The sequence below is a fragment of the Melopsittacus undulatus genome, chromosome 4 (genome assembly GCF_012275295.1).
Source record: "Melopsittacus undulatus isolate bMelUnd1 chromosome 4, bMelUnd1.mat.Z, whole genome shotgun sequence".
Taxonomy (NCBI): Eukaryota; Metazoa; Chordata; class Aves; order Psittaciformes; family Psittaculidae; genus Melopsittacus; species Melopsittacus undulatus.
In genome coordinates, this window is record NC_047530.1 from 99,991,352 (window position 1) to 100,003,754 (window position 12,403).

The 12,403-nt window shown below is 40.5% G+C and overlaps 1 protein-coding gene across 1 annotated transcript in view; it reads left to right on the forward strand.

Moving 5' to 3' along the window:
* The window catches only part of SORCS3 (sortilin related VPS10 domain containing receptor 3), a 298,778-nt gene that overhangs the window by 273,303 nt on the left and 13,072 nt on the right, over window positions 1-12,403 (forward strand). The window contains exons 19-21 of the mRNA XM_034062014.1: window positions 3,529-3,715; window positions 6,693-6,826; window positions 11,581-11,704. Of these exons, the coding sequence (XP_033917905.1) occupies window positions 3,529-3,715; window positions 6,693-6,826; window positions 11,581-11,704 (445 nt within the window). The remainder of the gene's footprint in view (window positions 1-3,528; window positions 3,716-6,692; window positions 6,827-11,580; window positions 11,705-12,403) is intronic.

Genomic DNA, 12,403 nt, shown 5'->3' on the forward strand with positions numbered 1-12,403 from the left:
TTTTGGTAGTTTATGGAGCTTAAAGCAATAAAATGTGCTTTTTGAATATATATGGAGAATAATGTGTTATTTTGGGAGGTTTTTTGTTTTGTTTTGTTTTCTTTCCATTTGAAATGCCTCCACTTCATTTCTATTTTAATTCATATTCATAAACTCCAGAATATCTGACATCGTGTGTGGGGCTAGCACACTCGTTTTAGTATCTTATATACAATGGAAAAGGAAAGGAGAAAGAAAATATGATTAGTGTGATGGGATGGCTTTGTATTGAAGACCCAACTCTCATAATTGACTGGAAAGATCATCTGCTTACTGTTCAGTCACAAAACATCTGTTCTTGCTTCTCCACATCATATCTTCTAATTTCAGATATAATCATGTTGGAGAAGCAAGGAAGAAGTAGGAAAGGGAACTGTAAGTTGTGAGAGAAGAGCTGCCATGATGGGTGCAAGAGATTTCAGCCTAAGGTCACCAGTGATTAATCCAATGTAGAGCATATTTTTATCCTCTGTTCAGTATCTTCCATATGAAACTAAGACCGTTTGTGGTCTTAGTACATTCCCTTGAGAAGTGGCTTTTGATTATTAGGGTTTTTTTTTGTTTTAGCAAGCTATGGGAGCCTTTCTGCCAAATAACTGAATATCCCAAGAGTATAATTTTTCCCTGACAGAGTGTTTTTTAGAGTGACTTAAAAAATTGTCAAAGGGATGTTGTTATAGATAGTTTTAGAGTCACTACCAGTCTAGTCCATTATGGGTTGGTTTTTTTTTTGTTTGTTTATACTGTACTTTTAATGTTCTAGTGGGACAGAAGTGAAAATGGTGCCCTGATCAAGTCAATAGACAAAACTCCCTTGGCTCCTGTGAAATGGGAATAAAGGAGCAAGGAAGGAGATAGAACTAAGATATATAACCAAATATGCATATTTAAAAAACTACATGTGATAATTGGGTATATTGGTGTCTACCTGCAGACTCCAACTATACACTTAAGGCAAATTCACATCTGAAAAAAACTCTTACACACTTATTTGTTAATGCAGGTATAGCCTGATAGGAAGATAAAGACTGGGGCCATGCTGTGGTACAGATTATTTATGCATGGGACCTGCTTCAGTGTAGTCTGTCTTCTTGTCTATGCTCCTAGGTTTCCATCCAAAGGACAAGATCAAGTGCACTCTCAGAACTGGGACCAGTAATGGAACAGAGTGTCCTGCCTCTCTCAGTGCCACAGTTGCCAATTACTCAAGCTGATGGCAATTCCCAGTAAGACAGCAGCTCCCATGAATTTGGAGTCAGTGGGAGCTAAGAACTGGGACTGCTTGCCTTTTGTGGCTGTTTCTGTCACCGCAGGAGCCTTTATAGTGCACTCTTGGTCTCAGTTGCTGATCATTTGGGTTAAAACAGCCTGCGGGCTGTTTAATTCTGATTAAAGGACCTCTTTTTCCATGGTCAATATTTTGCCTTTATCCTGACTCTCCTGGGATGATAAGTCATGATGGATTGAATCAAATGGATCTGTGCTGTGAGTTAATGTGTTCAGACCAAATGGAAAACCACTTACGGATGTGAGGTTCATAGTCAGAATTTAGGCTGCAAGCCACGTGTTTTGCCACACACAGGTAAACTTGGAAACTGCTGCCCAGAGGGAAGCTGCTGCTCTTGGGTCTGAAACCTTCAGGGACTGCCAAAATGTGGTTAGCCAGGCATTATTTTCCCTTTGTCTGATCTGCTCAGTTTTTCTAGGAAGTCATGGTTTGTTTTGACCAATACCTGGCCCAGAGGCTTTAGTGAAATCTCTGAGTTCAATGGTCTTCTTTAGTGAGCCCAGTAGATGTAGGACCCTGTAGGATTTGAGCTGGCAGTAAAGGGATTGGAGGTACATCAGAACTACAGAACTGGCTATTGTTTGTATGGTTACTTAAATCAGTATGTACTGGAGCTGCACATTAGCTTTGATCCTGGCTGTGCATTTACAGCTATAACAGCATTTATGAGATGGCCATGAAATATTTATGAATTTTGTATTTAAACACACAAAAAAAAACCCAACCAAAAAAAAAAAACAAAGCTAAATTAAGGAGCAGGGAATTTTTGGGGTTGATTGGTTTGTGGTTTGGGTTTGGTTTTTCTTTTTTATTTTTTGTTTGTTTTTTTTTTTTTTATTTGGAATCTATCTTTTATCCTAAATGTATCTAGGGATTGGTTTCAGTTTTGGGTGGGGAGCATCTCCAAAACGTAGTGGTATCTTCTTCACCTATAGTGAATATAGTGGAGACTTTTCATGAAAGGAAGTTACTTGGGCCAGCACATCTTATATATATGCAGAAAGCTAGAGAGATTTAATCTGAGAAGTAGTTTTATTTCAGTTTAGTGAAATCACTGCAGTGGGGTTTAGCTGTGTTTAAATTAGCCTTTTTTGTGTTACTTTTAGTCAGCTGGGAACAAGTATAAAGTAAGGCTCCAAGAAACTGAAATAACAGACACTTCTACAGTTCACGTATAGTGCTCTAACGCATGATTTAAATTAAAACAGCACAGCTGCTGCCTCTAGACAATATCTGCAATGCTAGAATCCCTTGTCTGCTGTTCCCTCCTTCATTTAATAGATGTCACTGACAGTAATCCTAGAAGGGATTTTTCTCATCATCTATTTCATTCTCATGTGTATCCAGGCCCTATCTCTGCAGTGACTGACATTAGACAAAAACTGACAGTCCTCAGTGTGAGACCCAACCTGTATAAATTCAGCCACCCTGAAGTTACATGTCTGGCTGAAACTAGACATCTAGACTCTCTGTCATCAGGGTACAAGGACAGATATTTGCAGAAGGTGGTTCATGTTACCTGTCTCAGTTATCTTTGGTTGGGATATGTGGCTCTGTTGCTGGTTTTATTTCTCTTTCACTGACTATATAGGAAGCCTGGAAAACTAGCTTAGACTAGACTAAGAGAATCTCAGTGACTAGGTTCTGTTTCTTCAGGACATATTGGAGAGCCACTTCAACCACTGTTTTGTATCAAGAATATTTCTGATGCTCCCATGTGCATGCTGGAATAACTCTCTAGTTAGCATCTGGCCTACCATCAGTGTGGTGCCTCCCACCTCTTTGCCTCTGGTGGAGGTATTTGCTGGACACCACCTATTCAATGAAAGGCTGTGCAAAGCCCTGGCCACCTCAGTGACACATAATCCTCAACCATTCATTGTATGAGATGATTCAGATATGGTCCCCTTGATATATGCACTATTAGCGATCTACCCTCTCAAAATCTCTAAACTCAAGACGATGAGATAACGTCTCTTTACAGGTGTAATGTTCAGCTATTCTAAGCATTGCTTGTGTATAATTAGCCAGTGTTGATTTAAGTCTGGCTACTTTGGGGACTGACGGAACAAAGCTAGGCATTTTGGGTAAAGTTATGAGTTTGTGTGTATGCTAATGAAATGGAACTGAGAACTGGGATGGAGAGTAATATAAATCACTCTTATCAGCTCAGTTTCCTAATCCAACCTTCTCTGTTGCAGGGTGATCCCCAAAGGACAAATATTCAGCTTGATTTTGGAGATGGCATTGCAGTGTCCTATGCTAATTTCAGCCCTGTTGAGGATGGCATCCGGCATGTCTATAAGAGCTCTGGAATCTTTCAGGTGATGGCATATGCAGAGAACAGCCTGGGCTCTGACACTGCTGTCCTCTTCCTGCATGTGATCTGTAAGTGTTTCCAGCTGCTAGATTCCTTGAGTGAAAACATGACCTTACTGAAAATCTCCGCAACTTCAGTGGGGCCTAAGAATAAATGCAAACACACCTACATATGCAGCTTGTGCTTGTCCAGAGGCTTGGACTTTTAAATACCTCTATCGTATTAAGTTAACGTTATTGAATGAAGAGGAAGGGGAGTTTATTTTAACAAAGTACATTTTCAGTCCTCAAAGAGAAAGGTTTGAAAACGTTTCTTCGGGTTTTCTGAAGGGGTCAGAGACCAAAAAATTTCTGAAACAAAGTCCATATGTGTGTTTTGAATACAATTCTAATACCAAGAGGTTTAGATTAATCTTGAGTCCATTATTCTGGATTTGGGACTTTACAGTGCTCATTAAAGAAAAGCATTATGCTGAACATGTTTCCTGGGATATGAATGTACCGAAGGCTGATGAGCTACTTTTCATATTTCATGTGAGTGACATACATCCCTGACTTTTCCCTCCTGTTTGGTAGATCAATGCAATTTCCCTCCACTTGTCACATGAGCAGACTTGGATATAGAGTCCAGATCTGGCTCCTCAAAGGCACAGAAGAGAACAGAGGGTGCGGAATGCAGGATGAGATCAGGAGGATTCCAGTTCTTTGTCCTGCTCCCAGACTACTAGATCTCCTGTGCAGAGAGCTCTGAGTGTGTTTATACATACTTAAATGGTTTTGCCCCTAATGGTGTTCACAGCCAGGTCTGTGTTACCCCTTAGCCTGTCAATGCCTTCTAGTCCATCTATCTTTTGTGCTTTTCTGCTGGAAAGAAACAAGTCAGAAATTTCCAAAACTCAAGAACCATTTTCTTCTTTTTAATTTCAGGCTCCCTGTGTGAAGGAATCAATGTTCCTTGAAGCTTTTATTATGCTCATAATTCCCTCAAAGTCAATCATGGCTGCATTTAACAACCTGTTATTAGAGCATTAACTGTTTTTTCATTCACCTTGGGCCATTAGCTGACAAAAATGATGGTTACCTGGTAATAACAACCAGCTTTGTATGGATTATCTGATTTTTCTCACAGGAACTGCTTTTTCATGGTGAGGATTTTAGAACAAAATACAAGGGACAGTTACTTGGCCTGGTTGTGCTACTCTACCGTTTTCTTCCTCAGCCTCTCAAATGTCTCCTTTGAATTTTATAGCATTCTTAGATGGCCAACTTATTAGCATTATCTCCAAGGAAGCATTTACATTCATGCTAACAATGAAATAAAATGATACTTCATTACTCAACTTTTAATATATTTTGATGTGCAAGTCAATATAGAAGGTTTGACCTTGAATCTCAAGTGTACAAACAAAAATGCCTGCTATATAAATTACCCTTATTATACAATCTGTCTGGTGCTGGGATCCTGTGCTAAAAAAAACAGGAAGAAGAAACTCATTGGCTTTAAGCAACATAATTTTTCTACCCTGTACATTTTTTAGTGATCAGTCAACATTTCACCTTTCTGGAATCTGCTGTCAAGATGCTCATCTCTTCATTTAGAGGAAATAAAGATATTAGTGGTTTTCCTCTTACATGCACTGCCACAAAGTATTTTGGGGAATCTGCTGGTTTTGGGAACCCAGAGTACTGTTATGAGCAGAGTTCAGGAATGTCTTGCTGGTAGAGACCCCTTGAGAAAGGCTTTGGGGAAAGAAGTTTTAAGGAGCCAAAAGCAAGAATAGATGCCCAGTCTACTTGGAGGTGTATGTTGTGGAGGTAAAAGAACAGCTCTTGGTCTCCAGAATCCTTGTAATACCAAGTAAATTGAGAAGTGATTAATGTCTCTATTTTGTGCTTGAAGAGCTGAGAGGTAACACAAGAAGATGGTCTCAGTTAAAACCAGCAAATTTCCTGCTTCCCAAAATTACTGTTTTATTAAAAAACAAAACAAAACAAAAAACCCTAATTTCTTTATCTTTTGTTTTATGCTTTCCTTCTCACAGTGATAGTCTATCAGCTTGCTGTGTTTTAAAAAGTACCATCCAGAAAGACCCTGTAACTCTAATTTATGTACAGCTGTTATCAACTGAAATTTAGTACTAGTAAACCAAAAAATTAAATAAGAAATAAAACAGTGGAGATAGTAGAATCTTTAAATAAGCTAGCAAACAAAACCTCACTATTTTTTGCACTTTTTTTTCTAGTGAGGAACTAACTTCTTAATTCTGGACTTCTTGCACATGACTCATTCTGGACATTCACATTCGTTAGACACAACTTGACATTGAAACTGCAGTATTTTCTAAGCCTTTCGGAAAAAAACTTTTGATATTTAAGCTCTTTGATATGCCAATGGACACCTGTTTCAAACAGTTCATGACTTTTTCCTAATGGCAACCGACTGCTCAAAGACTTCTCAAGGTCAAGCCAAAGTCACAAAGATACCAAGGTGTACCGAAATCATGGATCTTTCTTTTGGACACTTTCAACAAAAAAAAAAGAAGACATAGTGTATTTAATCAAATCATAAGTGCCTTATATATAATCAAATATGAGACACCTTGGATCAAATTGTTTTCCCACAAATTTTGGTTAGCTCAGTAGATATTGTCAAGAAAACACCTTCCTCTCTCATGTTCTATCCCTCAGGCTTTCAATAGCAGCTTGCCCTATCTAGTGGAAAGCCAGTTTGTTGTTCTCCCTCAAACTGCATTTGAAAAATTCCTCTACACACGGTGCTGACCTCGTCTGAAATTAGCACTGTGGAAAATGCATTTCCAGCTTTGCTAGAATTAAGAGTGAGAATAACATTGTATGATCACCAGAAGTAATCTGGTATCTTTTTCTGTTGCTTACTGACTGCTGAAATTCTCTTGTATTGCTGTAATACAGTCTCACAGCTGACAATAGGCATTTGATTTATTTAAAGGAAAGATCCTTGCTGTTCAGGATTGAGCAGGGAGGATTTAACTCAAAGCCCCTAATAATAAAGTCTTTCTTCCCACAGGTCCAGTGGAGCATGTCCAACTGAGTGTTCCCTTTGTTGCCATCAGAAATAAGGATGTCAACATTACTGCAGTAGTTTGGCCCAGCCAGGCAGGCACACTTACCTACTTCTGGTGGTTTGGTAACAGCACCAAGGTACAGATGCTTTTTAGCTCATTTTTACTTTCTAAGCTGGTTGTACCAGACAGGAAACATTCTCAGATCTAATAAAAATGTCCTGCTTTTTCTTGTTTTGTTTTTTAGTTTTATTCCTTATTTAAAAAGGGTTGTCATAATCTGAACTCCAACCTTTGTGAGTTTATTTCCTCCTGTCTTGTGTTGATTTTAGGAGTCATTACATTTTTACATCTGGTTGTTACCAGCCCTATTGAGCTTTAAAGACCACTGTTATTACCAGTGCTCACTTACAACTTAACTGAATCATATACCACTATATATGGATAATAATGGCTTTCAACACATTATTAAAAACTGATGGTGTTCAAATAACCAGGGGGGGGTTCCATTAGTATGCAGTATATAATGCTGGATTCCAACACAATACTTTAAAACTGTTGGTGTGCAAATAACCACTTGTATCTAGAATTTGAAACTAGACTCTCAATGAATTGTGTCCACCCCTGTCTACTGTCTATTGCTTATTAGCTAAAGTTTTTATTGTAGGCTTTAGGAATGAGACAGCTGACACAGGCACTGTCCTCCATTATTACAGCTGTGAAATGTACAGCTGATAATTTTGAAATGTACTATCTGGTGTTATTTGCAAAAGCAGTTTAGGTCACATCATTGTCTACATTATTGAACTGAAATTGAAGGTGTGCACTGAGGTGAGATCACAGTAGACAAAAATGAGGATTTTACATGAAATATGAAACTTGAGATAAAAAAATAGCAGGCACACAAGTATTTTATTTTCTCTTTGACACAGCTGTTTGCATTTTAACCTCTTACCCTAGCTACCAACAGTAGCAGGAAAAAAACAAAAACCCAACAGTAAGTGCTTTATCTACCTGAATTTAACATCAAATTAGGAAGCTTACTGTAAGAGTTCACCTATTTTTGTGATTATGAGAACTCACTCATAATTGAGGCACTGAAAGAGCTCAGGAACAATAACTTGGGAAGTTGCTGTGCCCTAACTGAGATATGGCAAATACGTGAATAGGCGCATCTAGTCCATGACAAGTACTAGTCCGTGGCAAGTATCAGGTAATGACAAATAGTTTATACTGCACTGAAACAGAGGGATGCAAAATCATATTACAGTTCAGATATTTTTGGCTCAGTGCACGCATGTGGATAGCCATTAAAGTACATTTGAGACAATTTAGATACTGGTAACTTGATCATCTGCTTAAGCCCTCCAGTGTGTCTCGGGTGTCAGAGTTTTCCTGCTATTGTTTTTGTCCTTCATATAGGATTTGATTGTGAATACAACCTTAAAAAAGATTTTTTGAAATAAAAAAGTAATCTAGAAATAGTAGAGCAAAATAATGGTGTTTTTGAAGATTTCTGTGCAGCTCCCATGGTGCTTGTAACTGGGTTCTAAATATGATCAGTTATCTGTTTTATCTTCTAGCTTAACGTTCAGGCAACTGAGTACAAACAGATAAGTGTGCTTTGGACATGGTTGTATGTGGAGTAGCTGATCCTTATGATACCTAGGGGCAATTATATGTGTTGCTGAAATATGTTGAGGTGTGGATTAGTAAAGATAGTGCCACTTACCTGTGGCCAAATCAAAGACCCAGAGCACCTTTCATTCTTTGCAAAGCATTGTCTCCAGCTACCTCATGAAATGTACTTAAACTTCAGCTCTGACAAAAATACGGCAAAGGATATAGATATAAAAGCAGCATCTACCTTTTTTTCAGGACGTGAGTCTGCATCACATCAAAATTCCTTTCAGGATGTTTAATATACATGTCAGATTCTTCTGTGTGCCCTCTCATAGGCAGACTGTGGTGCTCAAAGTACACGTGGACACTGATTTGTGTATGAATTAAAGGATGAGGTGTGTAACGTGCACAGTGGCTGGTATTAGGTGATAAATTCTAGTTCCATGCTGAGGAATTGCAGCTTCTTTTTCTGATCAGCCCACAGGCATCCCAGACAGAACCAGATGTGTCTTGTGTCACTCTGCAGCTCAGGTACTCTGTGCTGCTGCACAGGCAAATGTTGTCTTAGACTCAGATGACCTGGCTGAGGCTCTTCTGCTGTCCTCCCCACCCTGCTGGAACCATTCTACTGAATTTCAACTGTGATAATTTTTGCAGTATACCCAAAGGCAAATTTGGTTGCATTAACACAGGTCCAGTTTAATAAATGTGCCCAGCTGTCTAATAGGTTTGAGTAAATGAACCTTAAACAACTTGATTTAATTTAGAGTTAGTTTCCAGGTTTGGTTCTTGAATTAAAATTAAGGAGTTGGCTGAATGTTAAAACTCCATGATGGAGGTGAAATCATCCATGGTAATGGAATGTCCAGCATACACACATTCAAAAAACCAAAATTATCATTTTAAAGGCCAGACAGGCTCCTCTTATGTGCTTTTGCACAGAATCACATCCTGTAATCTCCAGGAAGATTGCTAGTATCACTGCAGTTTGATACAGGCCCATTCTGCTCGTGCAGGGTGAGTGTATACCTCAGTATACATTAGCTTGGTCTCCAGGGCTAGCACACACTGTCGTCCTTGCCAGCTTGATCTGTGGGTCCCATATGATCAAACAGGTTTGTTCAGGTTTTCTTTTTTTCCTACTGCTTTTTCAGCTCATGATGAAGGGATCAAAGGAAGGTGTCTTTCTGCAGGGAGGGAAATGTGTTTGCCAGTCTGGCCTGTGCCAGTGGAAATTTTGATTTGGCTATGAAAATGCTGTGTATGGCCCCTGCTGTGAAGCACAGGCAGGTTGGCAGTCTGTTGAATGAAATGTGAGAGTTGAAAAGTGAATGCTTAGGGGTTTCCTCTGGAAACAAACTGGCAGCGTAGTGAAGGGACAATAGCAATGTCCCATACAATGGCTTCATCTGTGCTCTTAGACCTCTGTGTGCTTTTTTAATGGAAACTGGTATCACTATTTCCATTTTAATAGTTCAATCTAAACCAAGAGATTTGTCTATAGACCAGCTGTCAGATCAATGGCACTGCAAAAGGCTAGATCTTTGATTTTCAATTGTGGTGGGTTGACCCTGGTTGGATGCCAGGTGCCCACCAAAGCAGCTCTATCACTGCCCTCCTCAGCTGGACAGGGAAGAGAAAATTCAACAAAAGGCTCATTTACAGATTGAGATAAGAACAGGGAAAGATCACTCACCAGTTGCCATCACAGGCAAAACAGACTCAGCTTGGAGAAATGAGTTTGTTACTAATTAAATCAGAGTAAAATAATTAGAAATTGAAACCAAATTTTAAACCAACTTCTCCCCCTTCCATTCCCTTCTTAACTGTACTCCTGATCTCTCTCCTTCCTCCCCACAAGCAGCAGAGGGAGACAGGGAATGGGGATTGTGGTCAGTTCATCACATGTTGTTTTGGCTGCTCCTTCCTCTTCAGAGGACTCCCTGCACTCTTTCCCTGCTCCAGTGTGAGGTCCCTCCCACAGAAGACAGTCTTTCATGAGCTTCTCCAATGTGAGTCCTTCCCATAGGCTGCAGTTCTTCATGAACTGCTCCAGCGTGGGTCCCTTCCATGGGGATCAGTCCCTCAGGAGCAGACTGCTCCAGCATGGGTTCCACGTAGGGTCACAGGACCTGCAACAAACCTGCTGCAGTGTGGGCTCCTCTCTGCTCCGGTGTCTGGAACAGCTCCTTCCCTCCTTCCTCACTGACTGTGGTGTCTGCAGAGCTGGGCAGCTGTTTCTCTCAAAGCTGTATTGGGTTTTCCCACTGTATTTCTTAACTATGTTATCCCAGATGCACTCACACCATCACTGGTGGGCTTGTCCTTGGCCAGCAGCGGGTCCATCTTGGAGCTGGTATGGTCTCTGTTGGGCACAGGGGAAACTCCTAGCAGCTTGTCACAGAAGCAACTGAAACCCTGCCACATAAACCCAATACATCTATATACAAATCTCTTTTCCTGAATATGGTGCACTTTTCCCATCTAGATACGTATCAGTGTGAGATTTTCCTGTGTAAAGAGAAGAGCTTTAATGATATCAAGGATGGTCTTTGTCTGGGGAGATGGAGATAAAGTGAGCTTTCTCTGCCAGGTCTCTCTCAGCTAAATTCAGGTCAACCATTCAGCCATATTCAGGCAGCATTGTCAGGAGGTGTTAAGCCATGCTTTCAGCCTTGTTAGTATCTGTTTACAATTTATGGTTGGAGCTATCTTACATGCTCAAAGTATGAACAGGGCAATGCTGGGTGCCCTCACTCTGACCTGAGCAGAGTTGCTTTCAGATAGGTGAATGGATTTGTGCTCATAAAAACAATATGGACAATATGAATTGTTTGAAGAAGTGTCTGCATCTTTGGTTTATGTTCAGTGCTGCTTTGAGCTGGATGGTGTGGTTTGTGCAGCTGATACAGCAACTGTGGTGAATGTGTCGTATATGTGTGTGTACAACACTGTTTTCTGCAGCACTAAATCTGCAGTTGCTGACTGTGCTCTACTGAGGTATTCATAGCATAATGGGTTGCAGTTCAGTGGAAGAATATTTCAGGAAGCATCTACTGAAGCGAGAGAAACCTTTGTCTATGGGACAGGGAGTTCTCACTGGGTAGTGTTTGGGCCACAGTCAGGACAGCAGATCACGCAAGCTTGAAGCACCATTCCTATCGGGGGGAAGGATGTCGTGGCTTGGTGGATTAGTCAGGTGCATGTTGTGATCCCAAGTAAATCTCATCCTGATTTTGATATTGCCATCTGTGTTTTAACCTCTTGCAGCCCCTCATCACCTTGGAGAGCAGCATCTCACACATCTTCACTGTGGAGGGGATGAACACTGTCACTGTGCAAGTTGCTGCAGGCAACACCCTCATCCAAGACACCAAGGAGATCGCAGTGCATGGTACTCTCAATCTTTGACAGTCATATCTCAGGGGGGTATCTAGAGGTGAAGAACAGGTTGTCAGTTGCTGTTGAACCAAAATGAATTGTCTGAACTCCAGTGCCTAGGGGAACCTCTGAAGACAACCTGTAAACAAAGTAGCTCGTGTCATGATCACAAAACACAGAAGTGAATTGGATGGGGCAAGTAGCCAAATCTGTACACTCAGCACTGTACTAAAATGGCTGATGTCTCCTTTGTCTGTCAGTGTGTTGGTACACACTGACTGGGAACTCCTAAAACAAAAAGTACAATTCGAGTTGTAGCCAGACTGCCTTCCCTCTGCTTCCTAGCTGTGGAAAGTAGTCATAGTGGAGCATTAAGGTAGCCTCAATACAGCTGGTGTGTCTCTTTACAACAGTAAGGAGTGACTGCATAGAACATCAAGGGTCTGGAAAACAGGGGACAGAAATTACTTTGTTGGTGGTATCTCTGCCCATCTTCTATGCCACAGCTGGAGGTCTGACTGTCCACTGGACTTTCCTGTGGGTAATTTTTGATATGTTCTTGAGTATCTGCATGTCATGGGCTCAAAAAAGCACCCTTTGTCAGACCACAGAGCTTACCCTCTTTAGGGCTTAATAAAGGCTGAGTGGAAGAGCTGTCTCAGCAGTTTTGTCAAGGACTTTGAGATTTCTCCAGAGAATAATTTCCTGGGCT